This window comes from Eurypyga helias, unplaced genomic scaffold (assembly GCF_000690775.1).
Source record: "Eurypyga helias isolate BGI_N326 unplaced genomic scaffold, ASM69077v1 scaffold9808, whole genome shotgun sequence".
Classification (NCBI taxonomy): domain Eukaryota; kingdom Metazoa; phylum Chordata; class Aves; order Eurypygiformes; family Eurypygidae; genus Eurypyga; species Eurypyga helias.
In genome coordinates, this window is record NW_010267591.1 from 130,830 (window position 1) to 152,324 (window position 21,495).

General features: G+C 48.2%; 1 protein-coding gene across 1 annotated transcript in view; it reads right to left on the reverse strand.

Annotated features, from left to right (window-relative positions):
* The window catches only part of MDGA1 (MAM domain containing glycosylphosphatidylinositol anchor 1), a gene marked incomplete at its 5' end in the record, with an annotated part of 95,106 nt that overhangs the window by 68,238 nt on the left and 5,373 nt on the right, over positions 1-21,495 (reverse strand). The window contains 5 exons of the mRNA XM_010157477.1: positions 7,511-7,804; positions 11,046-11,375; positions 11,767-12,036; positions 17,225-17,357; positions 20,365-20,564. Coding sequence (XP_010155779.1) covers positions 7,511-7,804; positions 11,046-11,375; positions 11,767-12,036; positions 17,225-17,357; positions 20,365-20,564 — 1,227 coding nt within the window. The remainder of the gene's footprint in view (positions 1-7,510; positions 7,805-11,045; positions 11,376-11,766; positions 12,037-17,224; positions 17,358-20,364; positions 20,565-21,495) is intronic.

A 21,495-nucleotide genomic window follows, 5' to 3' on the forward strand; every position in this document is an offset into this window, starting at 1 on the left:
CCTCCATTCCCCTACATCTCCTGACAGCAGTGTTGCCACGCAGCTCACAGTATAGCACACACACAGCCTTGCAGGATGCCCAGCACAAGCTCCTGAGAGTATTCTGGAGCTGGTTTTTATCCCCAAAAATTACAGTATAGCTAGGTCCTACAGGGAAAATAGCTTCCATGGCAGGAAAACCTTAAAAGGAGTGTCTGAATTAGAACAGTATGAGATCTGGTGTTCAGCCCTGAAAGGGCCACAGTAGGTGAGCAATCGTCCAGAGAGAGATGACCAACACTGTCTGTCATCCACTGTGTTTATACGGCTTTTGTCTCTGCTTTCCTGACAAAACTGTACAGATTGGATGTCTGTCTCTCGATAAAATTAAGTTGCTCTTCCTGTAGAGTCTGGCCAAAAAACAGGATAATGGCAGCTTATGGAAAGTGTATTTGTTTCTCCCAACAATATCCGAGAAATGGATTAGCTGATTTAAACCAGTTCTCTTCTGAACAAACAAATTCATCTCTCTAGGCGAGGAGCTCTCACACAAGCTTTTACTCAGCCTATCATTACAACTGCAGAGGTGTTTAGAAATGAGCAATGAGCTGCACAAAGGCTGAACAGAAATGCAGGCAGGCTGCAATCTGGTGTAGCAGACCCAGGCCCCCCTCTTCAAGCAGGGCTCCCACCTTCCTGATGAACATACCTGGGTATCGTCCTCTCTTCTTTTCCCATTGTTTACCCAGGGCATCCCAGTACTTTGCATCTGACGTATGGTGCCACAGACTGAACATGCCAGCTTTGCAAAATCTGCTTCTCGGCCTCCACCGCTCTGGTGAATTCTCCCTGCCATCTGGGCCTTTTCCTTTATGTCTCAAGTCTCCTGTATCTCCTGGCCACCATGGTGTGCAGACATACTCTGTCAGACCAATTTCAACCAAAGAGGTAAATCAGAAAAGCTCTAGGGGCGCAAGGGAGACTTCCCAAGAAAATCTCGGTGAGTGGCAGCACGTAGGAACCTTCCCCACAAGGCAGCAAGCAGAGAAGAGACCAGGATCCTGCAGAGCAAGTCCTAATTACTACACACTGAGGGGAAAAATTCAGGCTGGCCAAAACTCACACAACCACTTTAGCCTGTGAAAGATGTTTTCCTCCAAAGCTGCATACACCAAATGCTACATAAAAGTGGCACTGGGACTCTTGGGGCTTTGCTCCACAATCGTAAAGGTGGTCACAAAGAAGAAGGTTTTAGCTAAGCATCCTTAGCCTGTCAGACCACCTGCCCCTCAATGACACGAGGCTGGCAGGAGTGTAGGGCTAACAAGTCCTAAACAAACAGGAGCCATCCTCTTTTCAGCTACGTCTGGTACAACCCCATCTTAAGACCAAATTCAAACACAATAGAAGTGCTGTCACAGCTTCCGTCTGCCAGGCCCCGGGACCTGGGGTAATTGTAATTGTTAAAACAAATCTGAGCCCAGCTAAGCCTCTGTGGTTGTTACTGTGCTCTGAACCGTGGCCATTTGGGTTTACAGCCATGATGGAGTAAAACTGATTCCTCCTTCATCCAGTCCTTAGACTGACAACTCTAATTAGTTGTTAGCGGCCCAAGCACTGGGAAGCGGAGTGAGCAATCCTAATGCTGTATTGCTGAGGACAGGGCTTCGTGCACAAACACAAGCTCTAAGCAACTTAATCCCAGTCACAATACTGCTAGTGGAAAGCATGTTGACAATAAGGAACAAAACTTAACGGGGGAAAAGGGGGGGGGAATTCTTTGTGTTGATAGAAACACAGAAATAATGTGTATACTTTCAGCTTAGTCACACAAACCTCTGTACAGCAAATTAGGGAATAAGCAGGGAGGATTTCCATCAAAGTGAGACCAGAGATTGGGTCAGGCTTTATTCAGGCTGGTGGTTTGAGGTCATGCCCATGACTACAGATGGTTTTCTTCTTGTTGTTAATGGAAGGCTCCAGGTTTGCAAACACTGAACTAGTACAAGGCACAGTTTTCCCATGGCTTGAATACTGACACACCTTCCCCAGAACATCAGTTCACTGTCAAGCCTCTGATGGTTTAAAATGAACCAGAGCATCTCAGAGGTCTGGCTGGTGCAAGAGCCTGGGGCTTCCCTCTCTTGGGAACAAGCCATGTACCGTGTAGAACAGCAATGCAGAAGTATGAATGGATGGTCAGGAAAGCCCCAGCACCCGCGGTGTGTGTGCAAATCACCTTCTGCCCGCGGGTTAGCTCCTGAACTGTGCTCCTCAGCGTGGAGGAGGATGTCCGCATAGACTTCACTGATGAAAATAATATAGAAAATTAAAACAGTCACTATTAATAAATACGCTCAGAAATGAAACCAGCCAAGTCTAAAATGCTTAGCAGATGGCTCCATACTCCAGCTCACATGGCCAAGCAGCAAGACAGATAGGCCAGCTCAGTCACAGATATGGGTCAGCTCTGGCCACAGACAGTCTCATTTCTCCTAGGCTCCCTTCACACAGGCAGGAAGAGCTGCAAGGAGGTCTCAGGAGCCAAAACCCCAGTTTTAGCCACTCTGAAGAAACATCTTCATGCCAGGAGTCTGTCTCAGGAGCGCTTTTAATGGAGCAGTTAATATCTAAGCTTATGTTTCAGAGGGGGCAGGGCACCAGCAAAGAGCACTGACATTGAGCGATGGCTTCAGCAGTTGATCGAAACAGTTTAATGCATTTCCGTTTCCAGTTGTGTGGATCCAGCAATGCTTCTTACTTATTTTCAGTATCACCCCCTCCTCTCCTTCCTGCTCTTCTGTTTGCTACATAGATAACAGGGGAAATTGATGCTGACTATTGCCCGCCTGGCGTACAGCATTGCCAAGGGGTTCAAAAACAGCATGTGACCAGGAATAACATTTGCCAATGTGTGAGCTTGAATAGGAAAACGTATCTGTGCCCACCTGAACATTAGTTTTAAGTGACAAGGGCAACAGATGCCGCAGCAGGATGTATCCTGGATGTATTCCAGGTCAGGGCAGAGCCAGACCTGCTGGTCACTGGCCCTGTGGCAATATCTATGTCTTGGACTATGCAATGTCTCCTGTCCTGTTAATCACGATAACTGCCCTACCAAAGAGAACAACAGTCTGCTTTTCTGATTACACCTAATATTCACCATACTTTGAAGTTAAAACACAGTATCCCACCTGCTGCTTAATAGGCAAAACTCTACCTAAGGGCAATAAGCCTAATGCTCTGGAGAACAATCCCAGATGACTGTGGACTATTGTTTTGGATCCAGAAGGGGCCAAGTTTGCAGGCCATGTTATTCCCGGGAAGGAGACACATTCATTCCTTTTCTAGTCTTTCTTCCTGCCAAGTTCTTACATGCTGTGTGACCCAAAGATGAAAAACAGATCCAAGACAAGGTCAACCCTATGTAAATATCTCCACTTCTTTCTCCGGGTACTTAAGAGACACCAAGACTTCTGCCAAAGACAAAAAAGGCACCAGCAAAAGTCTGCTTATCCAACCATCAGGATTTGGTGACCTAATTAACATCTCAATAGAGGAAATAGGGGTGTTCTGCTACCAGGCTTTGGTGGTTATCCAATGAGGGATATCCCATTCAGGCGATCAAGTGAGGGCCTGAGACAGCAAGCTGTGAGTGCTGTGAGGGGGGATAAATCTATCTGTGGGAAAATACAGGAGTAGATGCATCTAGAATCAGGTGTGATGAGGATGGCAGGGTTCAGCTGGACTGTGACTAGGCTGTCCAGTAGCTTATGACAGGCTGGTTTAGGATTGACAAAGCATCAGAGCTGACACAGGATTATTCAAACATGATAATGTACTCGGATTGGAATTTACGCCACACTGTTATAGGAGGTTCTAACAGAGCAAATGAAACATTGAGTAGAGTAAGATGGTCATCTCAAAGGCCAGTTCTAGCAGAACAGCCAGAGTTTAGACTCACTACTGATCTTTGTAATTCATGGAGATGCTATTTTGACTACGCTTTTAAGAGAAGTGGTCAATATATTTTTTGCAATTTGTTATTATATACTTGCTAAATTTGTATCTAGGTAGCATCCTTTTCACCAATCCACACATGCACACTTTCTTTCCTCCTTTCATACACGCTGGTTCAAATGACACTTTGTATTCCAAAACCCAGAGTGCTGCACATTTTCAAGCCCAGTGTGTGTTTTACAGCCTTACACTATCTCACCTACACCAGGTGACCCAGCCCTATTTTTAAACCCACCTCTGCATGAGGATTCATCCTTCTGCTGGATTTTTCTTGAGCAAGTACCTGGCCCTGAAAAAAAACCCTCTACAACAGCTTTAGCAATAGCATTGATATTATTAACAGCAGCACTCTGCCCTTCCATTACTATTTTTATTTCAAGATTTCAAAGTGCAATGTTTATTACGCCCCACAAATCCTTGAAAAGATGGGTCAGTTTTATTCCTGTTTTGAAGATATGGGAAAAGATGACAAGAAATTGTCACTTCAAGTGGTAGCCAGATTCCCTGGAGTTCTGACAAGCCCAATCTCTCGTTCTACCCAGTATACACCACTTCTTCATCCTAACCACAGAGCTATAAGGCTGCAAGGACTTTCATGAACTTATTAATCTTCCAAAGCTCTACAGTTCAGACCAAGAAGTCCAGGGAACAGACCATTGAGCCTGTCAGAGAGCTGATGATAGACAATTACAGCTCATAAGATAAAAGGAGAGCAACTTTTTTCTGCTTGCAAAATACAAAATAAAAAAAAAAAAACACCAAACTTCTTTTATTCTTGACAGCTGACTTGTTCTTTTTGTCTTCTTATTCTCTTTCTGCTACTGCAGTGCAGTTGGCAAAACCTATTTCTGGGCTAGTTTGTTACAATACAGCACTATATGCATGAGGGTGAGGGGAGAAAAAGAAAAGAAGAGAGAAACACAGAAACAGGTTCTGACATCTAATCAGATCTGCTGTATTGATTTTGCAACTTTAGCTTTGGAGCAAATCAGAGAAACAACCACATTATCACCCAGAATTCGTTCTTCCCTTGAGTGAGCGAGTTCAAAAGGAGCTCACACCGACACAAACAGGCACGCTTGCATGCACACACACACACGTGTGTGTGGGCGCACACCCCACCTAAGCAGCTCTCTGGGGGTATGTGCGGGCTTGGGGGGAGTGAGGGAAGTGTTCATCACGGAGGCTGCAGAAGCCACACGATCCCCATTTCCGACAAGATGAGAATTCCAGAGCAAGCCACCGGACTAATGAGCTACCCACGCTGGCGAGCAGTGTTTCAATTAACCACAGCAGCCCCCGCCACGGCACCCACCTCTTTCCAGCTGCATGAACAAGGAGGATAGGGATAAACATGGACTGTGTTGTCTGCTGGGTTTTTTTGTATGGAGGGAAAAGGGGGAGCCTATAAAGGGGACGAGGGCAATTCTTGCCCTACTTTCTTGCTTCACAGTTTGTTTTTTATACTGATGGAAGGAGCAAATTGACAGCCCTGAAACCAAAGCTGCCTGCTCAGGCACAGAACAGGCAGTGCCACCGCAAGCTCCTTCCACAGTTTCCAGGCAGGAGGTGGCAGCTCAGTCCAACAAACACTTTGTACACACCCAGCTCCAACTAAGGGCACACAGAGCTGATGGAGAAGGGAAGAGGGCTGTTTGGGTGGGCTGCTGCATGAACTATGCCACCACTACTTGGGTGAGATCACAATAAAGCATTGCTTGGCTTTGGGAAGAGCTATAGGAAGAGTATGTTGAGCTGGTCTTTACACAGAGGTTCATCACATGTTTACCTTCTTGGGTGTCACATCAAGGGCTCTGCCCCAGAACAGCCCTGGCTTCTACCTACCACCTTTCTTGCATGGGGCAGTCATGTCCTCCCTCTCCAGCCCAAGACTCAGGGCTGTGGTTCCCCTCCAGACCACTCAGTAAGCCTGAAATCATCCCAGGCTCGGCACTGCTGCTCCCTCTGCAGGGGCCATGAGTGTCAGTGAGGACCACACAGGTTTCAAACACCAACACCAGGCTGGGGACACCAGCAGGTCTGATGGTTCTCCACTCAAGAGTGAGATTTCATTGCGCCTCCCACCAGTTCTTGGTGCTGCATGTCCTGCCATGCCCCATACGCCTGACTCAGCCTGCCTTCCAAAACAGCTTACACCAAGACACACATTCCCAACCTCCTTAAGGGAAGCTTCTCCATACATCCTTACCTGCGTGGAAATCCGCACACATTTCCCTGCCCCCATCCTGTAACATAATTCCTGCCATGCTCCTGAATGGACAGGTTTAAAAAAGGGATATTCAAATACTCATGCAGTACTTGGCACACCTCGGTTACCGCCATGCTCCCAACAGCTCACATCTGTCAGCTGTGTGTCTGGTTGGCTTCAGCCAGGTTATCCGCTCCGATCTCACTTCTCTTCTTCCTGGAGAGTGAGCCTGGGAGGAGTGTGGCAGCATGACTAATGAGCGCTGCTGTGCCATACATGGAGGCTTGTCAGTCACAGCCCAGAGGCAGCATGCCAGGGTGCAAATTAACCTGCTCCTTACCCATCCCACACCTGCCAGATCTGTGCTGCTTGGAGGAGTTCAACAATCTCACTACCCTGACGGGACAAGGTCTGCAGGGAGGGCTACACCTACAGTCGCAGCTCCTTCCAGACCAAGGCATTTTACCCAGCTGCCTTCCCCCGGTCTGATTCAGTCTTGAAGGAGAGAGCACAGCCCCCTACATGTCAAAAGACACCTCAACAACATGGGAGCTGAGCAGGCACTCACTTCTCTGGAGGGAGAAACTGCTGCAGGAAAAGGATGGAGACAGACCCAACACAGCAGCATCCCTCCCACTATGTTCACTTTTATGCACAGATATCACCTTCAAGCAGGGCTGGGAGCATCACCCATTGCTGAAATTACTTAATACACCACATGCTAAAAATGAGCTTTCTCATTCTGAGTTTACTCACAGCTTTACTGCATGGAAACCATTTGGGATTATGCACTGCATATTGGGGTCTGCACAGTGCTGCTTCTCAGACAAAACAGTTCAGGCATGTTAAGAAATGGCAGCTGGCGTAACTAAGTCGAAGAAAGGGCTGTGGGGTGGAAATGATCTGATTATCATTCATCTGCTACCTTTTGAGTGCTTGACCGTACAATCTTACATACCCTGAAGGTGTTTTACACATATGTAATGCACACACACACCTGGTAAAGCTGCTGTTCTGTGCTCATCCACTGGTAGGGAACTGGAAAAGCACCGTGTACAAACACACACAACACCCCTTCCTTCCACACGCTGGCCATACGGTATCCTGCCCTTGTATAGCCAAGCCAATTAAATACAAACTGTGCAAAGGTCCCCAGACAAAAGAGACGTCTCTGCTCAGCCCAGTAAAAAAGGTCAACTTTGCCTGAACGCAGCACTGAGGGTGTCAACCTTGCTTAGCGCACAGTCTTTTGTGGACACAGGCGTTCAGACAGGGGCTTCGGTACTGTGTGGTTATACTCACACTGCACGTTGAGCTGCACCAGGGCTTCCCGGGGTCTGATGTTAAAGCCGTTGTACCTGGCTGTCTGACATTTATAGGTCCCGCTCATTTCTCGGCTCACGCTCTCCAGGCGCAGCTTCCCATCATACGTCTCCATTGTCATTGTCCCTGAAGGCATGGGGGTTTCCTTATCTACCCGGGACCAGATGATGGGTGGCTTGGGCTTCCCTCGAACCTCGCACTGCAGCTCAGCCCTGGAGCCCTCACGGACAGTGATGGTGGACTGACCCTTAGGGACACTGATGGTTGGTGGCACTAAAAGGGAGACAGACAGGGAGAGAATCATTTTACACAGTGAGTATGGAACATTCTTGAGATGCTTGCATACGAGTCACACCAACATCTGCGAACTCCAGAGGTTTCCACTTGGCACACTGCAACCCCTATAGGAACACACTGCCTATGTAAGCCATCCTACAGCATCTGGAGCTGTGGGATACCAAGGAAGATTCCAGCTTCTCCAACAATGTATCCCAATACCAATGGCAAGTGCAAGCTGTACTGGGACATTCTTCCAGCTCCCATCCCCCTGGTTGCAAAATGCTGTCCAGCAGCAGGCCTGCACTGAGGAACCCAAAAGGAAAAGCCTCTTTGATCCACTGCTCAGTTTCCGGCCAGTGAATTTCCCCAGTGGAACTACAGCCTTTCAGCCAAGAAATAAAAGGTATCTAGTCCCCTTATCCAGGTCAGACCAAAACCAAGACTTATAGGATTAGTGCTTGTAGATCGCATCTCCAGCTTTATCAGATGTCCGGGGTCCCTGTTTGCTCCTAAACCACAGCAAGGAGCCAGCTCTGTTAAGCGCCTTTGCTTACTTAACACTGAGATTCACAGTGCACTGGTTATCTCTGGTTCACCTGAGTGAGAGATGGGTCTCAGCAAACATCACTTCTGGCATCCCTTCCAGGCTGGGAAGACCTGAAATGCTGCTGAGCTGGGGCTAGAGCTGGAGGTACAGTAACACTCCAGAAATATCCAGCCATCAACTGACAAACAAAACATCGCTAATGAAAAAAAGTTCGAAAGAAACCCAGCGACTGCAGCTAAAGGGTGCAGAGGTGTCAGTGGGAAGAGGTTTGCTGTTCACATCCCCACCTCCACCCAGAGGCCAGGAAGGGGGATGTTTGTGCTAAAACCCATGCAATATTGACATTTTATTTGTATTAGGCTTCAGAGTTAACAGTTCAACTGAGGCAAGTGTGGCCACAATCATTTTCTGAAAGCAGCTTTTTCAGCCCAAAAATGCTGATGGCAGTGACACTTAGATTGACACTTCAATAACTGCAAGGGTCACATACTTTGTTTCCATTTAAATCAAAGTTTAGAACTACAGAGGCTGTAACAGGCTGCCCCGATCAGTGTTAGCTCAATTCAACTCCAGCAAAGTAGAGCATGCTACAGTAATTGCACACATTGCAGCCCACAGCTGCTTTACGAGCAAATTTTGGAAGGCTCCAACCCAATCTCTCTCTGCAGTGACCTCCCTATGCAACAGGGAGGCCACATTTTCAATTTGCAGGTCTCCTGTGGGCTGGGCAATACCATCACACCCTGTCCCGCACAGCACAAAAGGGATGACAGCACTCTCAGTATCTGACACTGCCAGCTGCCTCTCACCTGGCAAGAGGCAATTTTCTCCACAGGGAAAAGCTGTAAATTATATTTGAAGATGATTTTTTTTTTTTTTTTTTTTTAATTAAAGCCATCTCCACAGAGCTGCTCCGTAGAGGCACCCACCTTGGCGGGCTCAGTCTTTGCTCACTAGGGAAGCATGGAGCCACCACTGCCACCCTCCTGCTCCGATCCTAGGCTCTGGGGATATCCTGCTGAGTTTTTACATGGGAAGTACACGTTTCTGGGATGCTGCATGCTGAACAGCCTGGGCTGCTGCATGAAAGGCTGCTCTGGCAGGGATGGCTGTTTCCACTCCCTGGGTCACAAAGTGGTCCTGCTTGCCCACGCTGCCAAAGAGGGGCTTCAAAACACCACAGTCTGCCCTCCTGCCCTTCCCTATCAGCAGCATCCACATGAGCATGTAGGGCTCAGCCTCCACCGGACAGGCCAAAGCATGGTGCAACCTGCCACCGCAGACACCTCCTTTAAGGCAGCAACAAGCAGGTGCTTGGACCAACACCTGCACCAACAGGCTTTTGGTGGGATCATCCAGGGTGTCCCAGCCCTTCGCAGCCTCCTACCCTTGCAGTCTTAAACACAACTGCACTCTGCCATCTAGTGATCTTGGGCAAAAAAGATCAGTGCTTCTGGCAGCAGCAGCCACCCAAGGTCGAGAGAGATGGGTTTGCACCAAGACTGGGGGGGTTCTCCCAGTTTTGTTCCCTTGCTGGTACAACAGGGTTGGTGTCTGGTGGCATGGAGAGGGCCCTACCTTCCAGGACTGCCACCGGAAGGGAAGAACCACCCTTCGGTGTTTAGTGGGTTCATGGCATGGTCAGGGCTAGATCTCCAGGGTGCTAGTGAGCACTGGGTGCAGTCCTGTTGGGAGCAGGCTGGCTCCCAACTGAGACCTCCTGAAGCATCAAAAGCTGTAGCACTTTCTGCTGGGGGGCTGAAGTGATCCAAGCCCAAAATCAAGACTGGGACCAGCCTGGCCAATGGTACCAGCACAACCAGGGATTGAGAAGAAACTTTCTGTGAAGGATCAAGACAAATTCTGTGGGCAGTTACCTCCCATCAGGAGTCCTCACCAATGCTGCTTTGTGCTGGACTATCAAGGTCCTGCAAAGGCAACAAGATGACACGGATGTAATGTAGAGCAGAGCTGGACCCACCACTTCCCCAGAAACAAGGAGTCAGCCCTGAGACCCTGTATTTCAGTACCCAGAGTGACTGACAAACACACCTACAGATTACTCCAGTCCTTACCAAGCCATGGGGTGAAGCTTTGACCCTGATTTTAAAGGAGGCGGCATTTATAGCACTTGGACTCCTACAGAGAGTGCCCAAGACAGACTGCAATTGCAATCCAGTAAACATTAAAGCTCTTCACAGAATTTGCTATGACAGATGATACCAATCTCCTGGCCACAGCTCTGAAAAAAGGGACATTCCTCATAAGCAATGTCAAAGTGAGGAAGGAGCAGATTTCTTTCTATTTAACTCCATTTTGAGGAAAGGGATGTTTGAAGTTTGGTGAAATACCACCCCCTCTATCTTCCTTCACAATTTGGAGGCTTCTTTGAACAATCACACTCTAAACCTGTCTCTGTGGTTTTGACTGGACTGCACTTTGGACTTTTCATAGGGAAAAAACATAAAGGGAGATCTGCTTGGTGCATAACACATCTGGCAGAGGAGCTGCCACCTCCAGTGCTACCTCATCTGTCTCCAGTCTCAGCCAAATGGTTCCCTGAGGATGTGAGAGTTATTCAAGACACTCATGTGAGGTCCTTCAAAAAATCCAGAGGCATGGGGATGGGGGGCAGCTAGTGATGCCAACTGCTCCTCTGAGGTCCCCAGCTGCCATGGAAAGGCTCACCTGTCTCTGAGGAGATGTTCACCTCCACACTGAGGTCAGGAATGGGTGCTCCCTGGAAGGTAGCCACGCACAGGTAGGTGCCATAGTCGCTGAATCGCAGGTCAATAATCTCCAAGCTGCAGGTCACAGGTGGGAGCTCAGGGTCATTCCGGGTTATGAGCAACCGGTCGGAGAACCTGGCTGGTTTCCCATTCTTGTACCAGGAATAGACAACCTTCTCCTGGGGAACAGCATCTACGTGGCATGAGAGCTTCAAGTCCTGCCCTAACTGGATGGTCTCGCTCTCTTTGATCACATCAGGGGTGATTTGAAACGTGGCATTCTTCATGGCTGGGATGAACACAAGTGCAAAACCCGTTAGGGACACCAAAGCGTCTTGCATGGGACAGCACAACAACTCTTTGTTCCTCACATCTCCATGCAATATCTGTCCAAAGATGTGCCACAGTTAAATTCCCACAAAATATCCCCAGGGCCTCACATCTGGCAGTCTGGGGTCATTCTCCAGTCCAGCATACTGCTACAGCCCAGGATGAGGCTGCAAGCAGTGCTAGCACAGCTGTGGGTCTGGGAGCAGAGAAGCTTGCACAGGCCCTTCTCCAGAATACTAATTGCTGCTAAGTATCACATTCACCCTCAGCCGTACATGAACAGTCGGGAGAAATGCACATCTAGCCCCTCCACCCTGAAAACCCACGCTCCGAGAAAAAGAGCAACTTACACCGCACCAGCAGGTTCACCGTTTTCTTCGCTGGGTTCCCCACATTGTTGATGGCTGTGCAGTTGTAGTACCCAGAGTCCTCCACACGGATTCTCCAGATGGTGAGGTTGCCTCCTTGCACGAGGCTGTTGGGAGGCATTGGGCCAGGAGAGTGAGACCAAACCACCTCCGGCTGTGGGTCACCACCCGTCAGAGAGCACTGCATAGTGATGTTGTCACCGGGGTTGACCACCAGCGTCTCATTGACAGACAATTTCAGAGCAGGCGGGGCTGGAAGAGTACAAAGATGGGAACGTCTAAGTTTGAAAAAGACCCTTCCACTTGCCTGCGCACAGTTTCGTGCTTTCTAGGATTTGTTTATGGAGATAGCTGCTTTAAGTAGGGAGAGCTGGAGGGATCCATGAATTCATTACAAATACCAGGCATTCGTGAACCTAAAATACGATCATTACCAGGTCTTTCAGTCAGAGTATTCTGCTCTGTCACAGTTAGGAAACACTGCAGGCAGGACCTCATACCGCCCCTAAATGGAGGTCATACCTCAACCACTCTGCCACTACTGCTTAGGACTGGGACACAGCTAGGGATGACATTTTAGCAGTGTTCAGTGCAGGTACTCTAGGGCTTAGGACTCAGGTTAGAAGAAAAGCCTGATAAAAAGCCATTCACACAGGTAGGAGTGGCAGCCAGACAAAATTTGGCAGTGGGAAACCTGAGGTTCAAGGTTCTTGACTCCTGATGCAAAAAGCCACCATGGTTCTGCATCACTTACCTGCACTGCATCCACCACAGAGCCTTCTGTTCCCCCTGTACCTAACTCCCCTGATACTACACAGGCCCCGCAGAAGCAGCGCTGGAGAAAAGGCTTAACTGGCAGCTCCTACCAGACCACCCGCTCCTCCCTTGCTGCAACACTATTGTATGAGTCACAGTTAGTCTGCTTATGCCTTCGACAGCAACAGCACGAGGGACTGAGCCCTGAGGAAGGGGAAAAAAAAAGGGTGCGTGTGGGGACAGGAGAACAAGAGATTAATTGTCACAAGGCACGGGAAGTTGCAGCCACAGGCTGAGCTTAGCATCTCAGGACCTAATCCAAAGCATGCTGGGAAGCTCACTGGGATGTCAGTGTTCACTGGACAACTCTCACAATTCCAGAGGTAGGTCAGAGAGAGCACCAGATGCATGCCCAGGCACAGCCTGCTCCTTCTGCCTGACAACCAGCTCTCCACCCTGACAGAGAGGTGAAGGAGAAAGAGAGAGACTGACTGAACCCAACAGCCATCTGTGTTCAAGGGCAGTTGGGATTAAACCACTCCTCCCATACAGAGTTGCCATCCCAAGAAGGAGTTTTGGGGAAGGTATACCATTAAAAAGGGACCTCAGCCATCCCATGATATGCCTCTCTATCTCTCACACCCAACACAACATCTTTGGGAGGGCAAAGCCTCTGGCAGGCAGCTGGCTCTTGCAGCTTGGAGCCTGACACAGAGGACCAGGACTTGTCTGCACCATAATGGACCACGAACAGCAGTTCTCACCTGCTCTTAACCTCCTTCACCTCCACAGGTATCAAATATACTTTTCTATAGACATGGGGCCTACAGATCAGGTCACTGGGATTGTCCTCCATGAACAACTGAAACTGATTCAAAATGTCTAGACAACCTCTCCTTTGAATATCCTAGTACCTGTGTTTGGTTTATTTTATTTCTGTACCCTTCTCACTACATCACCCTCCAGGAACTGGGCCAAAAAACTTCGTATTCTCTACTTCATAACCTGAAAACCCTTTTAAAGCCCTTGTCAGCACCATCACTGGCTCCATCCAGACAGAGCTGAAAAAGTAGCAGTCCCCAGCACAAAGGCGGGGAGCATGTTTTAAGTAACAGCCATAATAATGCAAAATAAGACATTGTTCCATATTCATGAAGCCTGATTTAACAGCATCATTATTTCTGCCTCTTCTCTCCCTGGACCCTGCGTTAATGAGCTGTGCTGAATTTGTGTTGGATCTCTGAATTACAGCCCATACAAACAAGGCGAGGAGGACTGCTCTCTCCTCAGCACCGGCGCCGTAATTTAGCAGCAAAACTACTACCATGCTGGGATATTGCTTTGGTGCACTGAATTCAATGTCCCCTCCCTAGCCACCATGCATGCTATTTGTGCCAGAGGTGGCCAGCTGTGCCTAAAGAAGAAGGTGGCTCCTCTGCCACCTGCACTGGCCATTTTGAGGCCAGTGTTTGGAGTCCTTGAATTTTCGGAGACCACAGCCTGCACACAGAGCCTTTGACAGGTCTGGTTGCTGGAGTCTTGGAAGTGTGCAAGTGTTAATGCGCAAAGGAAAGATTTATACATCCTCTCCAAGCTCCAGGTAGTTTCATGAGATGCTATGAAGCCAAAGAACACAATAGCTCAACTCGCTGTGGTTGGGCAAGACACATTCCTGTCACTAAGAGGCTGTCAGGTGAGCATTGCTGACATCAAAGGGGGCTGCTCCTGCCCTCTGACACTGAACCGGTCTCAGGTTCACAGGGCACAGATAAACTGACAGATGCAGCACCTTGTATGGGAATCTCCACCCATCACAATCAGAGCCAGAGAAAGGCTGCAACCAGCCTACATCTAGAAAGAAGGTATCAGAGTTGTGGAGCACAAACCAGAGGTCCTGTTGGTCCCATTTAAGATTCAGGGCTCTTGCAGTGTTTGATGCGCACATACCTGATCAATGCTCAACCTGCCCAACTCTGGGCAAGAAGGCGACATGGAAAATAGCGCTGGTGCAAACACTGCCTCAGGGCAGGCTGTGTGCGTGTGCCAGACGGAGGCAGGGGAACCGCAAAGCTGCCACCCGCTCAGCTTCAGGCAGTGAGCTCCCATGACCTGCCCCAAAACAGAGCCCTGGCTGTGGCAGCCTGCATGGGCTCCCACTCCCACTCCTGTCAGCAGACAGAGGTTAACAGTCTGCAGACATTGTTATGCAGGAGATGAATCTCATTTATTTGTAACCTGTGGCAATTCCTTTTGTTCTTGGCTCAAAAAACCTGCTGGCGGATTCTGCTGAGCAGCAAGGGGACCATTAAAAACAAAGAGTCGCTTTCAATTCCCTTTGAAGTCCAATTTGCTGCAGTAAAACTGCAGGAGAATTAACCAGCTGGGCTGCTTAATTTTGCAGAAATCGAGGAAGGGGAAAACATCAGTCTGACGCTGCTGGAGAAGGTGACGACAGCGTGGTGCTGAACTGGTCCTGAGGCTCTGCGGCCTCAACCTGCTGCTCTGGAGCCACACAACAGCAGCAGGACAGAGGAGGAGCAGGGCAAACCTCCTTCCCATTAAGGCTGCAGATCAAGAACCCATGCCTTGCTACAAGGGCCAAGCTGCTGACACAGAGCTTGGGAGGAGCACATCTTCCCGAAGACTATGCCCAAAGGCCACTGCCAGAGAAGCCAGAGTGAACCAGCTGAGGAACAGCAAACAAACTGGGAAGGGAAGAGTCCCTTGGCCTGACACGACCTGACCCACCGACTCCCCTCTGGGTCTGTAGGACTTGTGTCTATAAATATTTAAGAGATTGATTTCCATGCACCGCGGCGCTCTTTGGGCCCTCCTCAGTTGCAAAGGTGATGGCATCCTGAGCGAAGCTGCTCAGGATTCTGGGCACGGCCAAGGCTACAGGGGCTGCTAAAGCACGAGCACAAGAGGGAAAGAGAAGACCTATGCAAAAAAAAGAAGGGAACTAAAGATTTTTCTTCAAATATTTTCTCATCTGTGCACAATACTACCTACAAGGCAAGTAAGCCAGACAATATTTCATGTCAAATATACTTGTGCTATTTAACACAAACCCTGCTCACACCGCAATGCCAGCTTCACTTTCACCACTAGGTTTTAATACAGTTTGCTAGGAACACATTTTCCGTGGCCCCTTAGAGCTTGTAGTGTCAGGGTCCACTGTAACCATGTATAAATATGCATCTATAACTAAACAACGGGGAAAAAGAACTAGATGTATGTGCTACGTGATCCAGTTTCAGAGCTTAGGTAAGTAGTTGGTGTAAATTCAGCCGCATCACTGGCTTCTGATCTAGCTACAACCTGAAAACACGTTTTCCCCATTCACTCAGTAAAGCGGCTGGACTGCAATGAAGGGTAGTTTCCCTGTGTTTGGGCTGGCAGGGGGGAGCGGACTTGAAGAGAAATTTGATTTTCTAACTCTTCAAAGGTAAAGACACAACAGGGAAGAAGAGCTGTGTGAGATTCCTTTCTTCATCATCAGCACAAGATAAGTTTTTAAAGGGAATATTCCAGCATTTGCTACAGGCTCACCCTGAGAGAAATTCAGGCAGTGGTGTGAGCTGCTTGAAACATATTCAGAGATTTTACTACACAGAGAATATTTTATTCTGAAATTAGCTGTAGATCACTTTCTTAATCTCATTATTTTTCTTCTTCCTACATAAAATGATGCAACTATTGTTCAGTACCTTTTGCTCAAGTCAGATCAATAAACATAATTTATACAGTATCAACAATATCTCATCAACAGTTGGCAACATCAAAAGAGTTCTGTTTCCACTGCACAAAGATGACACAAGGGACGCAAACTGCTTTGCCTTACATTAGAGAGGTGAATAATTCAAATAACTACAATGCCTTTCTTTCTGATCATGGAATACCCCAGGGCTGGGAGCTATTTCATGACATTTACTTATTATCTGAAAATATTCAACACATGTGGGGGCTTTTTGGGTGGGGTTTTGTTATTTTTGTGGGGGTGTTGTTTGGGTTTTTGGTGGTTTGTGGGTTTTTTGTTTTGTTTTGTTTTGTTTTTTTAATGGACAGGTTGCAATCAGGTCCTTGCAAGTATTTGGTACGTGATATTCAACTATCAGTCAGTTACTGCAGGTCAAGCAAGAAACACCAAGCTGAACTGGAGGTGCACTCACGCACTATCAGTGTATCAGTGTAAAAGTTATTTATTGGGAAGTCAGCAGAGATGTTTCCTTTCCATAAACATCAGCACCAGCGGAGCCCGTGAGCTGCAAGGTGCTGAGAACTCAGCCTGGCAAACCAGGCCAGAGTCACATACAAATGAATTATTTGTGAGAACTCCTGCAGCATCTGCCCCACTCTACACTGTATCGAATCTATTTTTAAAGTCACTTAGAATTATAAATAAATAAACCAGTGTAGATTAAAAACTACATAGTGCCTCAACACCTACATGTAGTTTGTTTTAACGAACTCACGGCAGGCCTGGCCAAGGCACTGGCTATATGCAGAGCTACAAGAAATTAGAGCATCCCTGGCCACAGGAATTCTGCATGAAGGATTTGTAACCCTAGCAGCTACATACATGAATATGAGGTGCTGCAGGCCCTGGACAAGGTGCTGTGTTACTCTCCTGCTAAGCAGGCAAGGGGTTGCAGGTGCGGGGACCCTCTGTATCCCCCCTTACCTGTGGTATTTGTGAGCTGGAAGGTGATGGATTTGTCAGGGATGCTGCAGACATTGCGGACAGACACCTGGCACGTGTAGCTGGCGTAATCCTGGGGCCGCAGGTTCTTCAGCTTCAGGACTTTGGTTTCACCCTGGAAGTTCAGAAAAAAGGGTGGGAAAAAAAAAAAAGACACAGGTGTATAAAGCACAGCTCATCCTTGCAAGTCCGTAACCTGGCCCAAAGTCTACCAGTTTCCAGCAGCTCCCATCAACACTCAGGGAACTGTGCAGACTCTGAGCACCCCTAGCTATATATAAGGGAGACACAGAATGTTTGCAGTGGTAACTCCAGGATTCCTCAAAACACCCAGCAACTGACCAAAATTTAACCTGAAAGCACTGCTGAAAAGGTCTAGGCATAATTTCTTGTGACCTGCCATCAGAATCACCTTGCAGAGCTTGAAAAACTTTAAATGTCCTGGAACAGATCCCGAGATTTCACACTGAGGTATCGTTAGGAACCCAAGGGATATCCACTGGGGTCTCAACATTGCAAAATCAAAGTAAATCAGAACAGATTCAGGCATTAATGATGCCCTAAATATGACACATTCAATGGCTACACTGTAAAAATTAGCAGTACAGGGGAAAAGAAGAGTAATTCAGATAAATACTCCAAGAACCCCCCAAAACTTTCTGATCTCTCTTCTTTAGATTCTAACCTCATTTAAGCTGGTATAAATCCAGAGTGACTGTGCAGACTTTGATAGCCTTTTCTCATACTACAGTAACAAACAAACAGAATCACTCCCTGGCATTCCGTCAGTTACTGCCCTGTTGTAGAAACAGAATCAAGTTGTTTAAATTAACAATAGATGCTTTCTGTAGATTTTTATTTATGGAATGCAAAAAGTTCCGAGATGCATCCTGTGGTTTGCACACCCTGCAACTCATATGTCTTCCCACGACAGCTTGTCACTGTTGTTCTCCTTGCGTTTGTCTAAATCTCTTTTGGAGAAACCATTCCATAATTGCCTGCAAATGTGAGAAGGTGTCAGTACGACAAATCCTCCTGAGGACAACCTCAAGGGACCGGACGATGAGCTCAGGCACGCTAATATGCAGAGAACAAGGATCTGAACTGAGTAATTAGGAAGATAAATACCTAGGAGACCAATAACCTTACGAAAGTCCTGTCCCCTGAGATTTGTTGCTATGCCACACAAATGATGGCATTTACAATGTGCATGTCAACGACTTACTTACAGGTCATATGTATCCTGTTTATTGATTAGTAAATGTTGGGTAAATGTGTATAAACCTTCAGTGTAAATAAGTTTTTAAAAGCTTGAACAGTAAAGTCTTCACCTCCTTTTTAATGTATAAGCTTAGCCAAACCTGATGCTGACACCAGTTCACCCCTAAGACAGCAGTACAAATTCGTGTGAAGGGTGCTTTATGCATTTGAGCTCCAGCCAGATTTTCCCCTCCAGTAGTGTTGCAGAGGTGTCTTTTTGTTAACTTCAACTCTTGCCAACCCAAATGCTGTTTGGGTTTACACTGGTGCTAACGAGAGGACCATAAGGGCATACTCGTGCAAGCAGAGCTGTCCTAACATCCTCCTCTCAGAGTGGGGGTCGACCCAGCATGGTGGGAACACTGCCTGGCAGGAGCTGCAGGATGCTGGGTCACTTACGTGTTAGTACTGCAACATGGTGAATTTCTGCCAGATGCCTTATGCAGTCGAAGAAAGTCATGTCCTAAGACATCCTCTCATTAAGCAATTCTCTCCTGCTAATTACACTGAGCTTAGTGAAAGCTGTGAGAGCCCATGGTGGCTTCCCTTAGAGGCCAGGGATGTCCTGGTTGGATGCCACCTAGGACTGGACTAAGATAAAGCTCTCTTCAGGGCCTAACAGCAGTGCTGACCTACAGCATTTCTGCAAATCCACCGCTACCCTGCAGCTCTCTCCTCATCCCCCTGAACATTTCCATTTGGCTGCCCATTTCCATGACCTACAGAGATGGCATGTTTCAATAAAATATGAACACGACAACACTAACTGAAAGGTTCCCTGGGGCATCACTCAGAAACCAAACTCAGCCAGAACACGCTCAGGGCCCAGCTTTGGGAGCACAGGGAAGTGCATGGCATGAAACGGGTGCGCTTGGGAGCTGCCCTTTCAGCCCTCCCTTCCCACCCATCACTGCCTCATGCTGCCTAACGCCCTTGCTGGAAGCTCTGGGGCTGGTTAGCATTTGAAGGACATTTAGAACCAGAGCTCAGTTTAGGATAACATGCTCAGAGTGACTTGGCAAAAGAAAAATTCCCCTCCATCTCCCAGTGCATTGGCAGGCTAGTGAAGAAAGTGGCATTCAGCAGGGCAAGTCCAGCAAAGGCAGGCAGAAGCAGAAAGGATGTGGACACCCTGTCACCGGACAACAGCCAAAGTGCCCAGGCAGTTGAGCTGCCTCTGTTACTTGTGGCCATTAGGAACATTTGCCTCATGGATCCCACAGCTAAACAGAGAGCAATTCTCCTGATTTATGGAGCTCAGGAGGTTTAGATTAGATATCAGGAGGAAGTTCTTCCCGGAGAGGGTGGTGAGGCACTGGAACAGGGTGCCCCAAGAAGTTGTGGATGCCCCATCCCTGGAAGTGTTCAAGGCCAGGCTGGATGAGGCTTTGAGCAACCTGGTCTAGTGGAAGGTGTCCCTGCCCATGGCAGAGGGGTGGGATCTAGATGGTCTTTAAGGTCCCTTCCAACCCAAACCCTTCTGTGATTCTATGATAATTGGGGGGGGGGGAGAGAAAGGATATAGAGGAGACCTGATTTTGGGATGGTCTGCTTGGGTTTTAGTCTCAGCCATCGTAACCTCATCAGGGAAGCTGTGACCCGCTCTCAGGGACAGTGCGAAAAAGGGCAAGAGACTTCTATGCTGTTGCACTCCCTACTGCTGCTCTGCTCCTCTTGTCCCCTAGTTACCCACCAACAGAAGTAGGCTCTACCAGCCCTTCCGGAGACCGTGCTCCTTGCAGTGGCCACCTCCCTCTCCCCAGCACCATAACCCAAGTGGGAAAAGTAACACCAGCCACTACAGAGGGCTCTGCGTCAGCAGGATGCCCAGCACAAGCTGGTGGAGGGTTGCCTTTTCTCACCTGTGTGGTGTAGAGGGGTTCATAGATGTCCACACCATTGTCCTGACTGTGGGAAAGCGTCTCGGCTCCCCGCTTCCAGATGAAGCGAGCTGGTGGGTTGGAGTTGACAGTGCAGCGGAGGAAGACAGTCTTCTCCTGGTAGAAGCTGCCACGTACATCGCTGATGGTCTGGTGAACGGTGAGAACAGGCTCATCTAGATCTGGAAGGAAGGTAAGGAAGGCCGCAGCAGTTGTTAGTGACGCTTGGTCTGCATGTACAGCCTGCAGAGCAGACGATGCTCCAGGCGCTGTAGGGGAGAGAGGAAGCTCCCACACATTTGGTTGGTGACAACTGCTGAATTAAGAGATGATCTGAGGGCAGGTCACACAAACAATACTTAAAGGGAACAGACAGGAGAAGCCAGAACTCTCCCGCTCAGCACACAACCTTCAGAGAATAGAAAGCACCTTCTGGTTTGCAGATTCCCATGTAATGCTCAACCAAACTGCCTCCCTGCCACATGACTCTCAGCCCAGTGGGCTGCCTCACCTTCCCCAGTAACACCTCACACCCAAAATCACTGCTACTCTACTTCAGTGAGAGGTCAGAAGGATCCCAGGAAATTCCGCTGCATCATCATTTCTTCTGCTCCCACTTTCCACCTCACAAATCCCTCCTGAAGTCATGGGGTTAAGCCCATGGCTGTGAGATGCCCACATGAAAGACATAACAAACCTTCAAGTCAAGGGGTGAGAGTAGACATCAGGAAAAAATCAAGGTGCCGAAGTGGAGAGTCATCTTGCAGACAGAAGAAAGTCTCATGGGGTGCCATGGGGACATGAGATGCCAAACACCTTGATAAGTATGTACAATATCTCTTTCTTCCTATTAAAATGCCCTCTGTGTATTTTCTTCTTTTCAAGGTCTGTACTGATTCTCCCTCTGCAGCTACTTCTACTCACAGCAACCCCATCATCCAACAGATTATTTCGTGTTTTCTCCCCTTACAAAAAATGCTCCTTCCAATTCCCTCACCACACCAGCCCCGGACACCTGGCCATCATGACTGGATCCATGGTTATCAGTCACTTCACTTGCAAGGACACAAACAACAGCCCTGGAGAGAGTGTACTTATCCACTCAGGGCATAC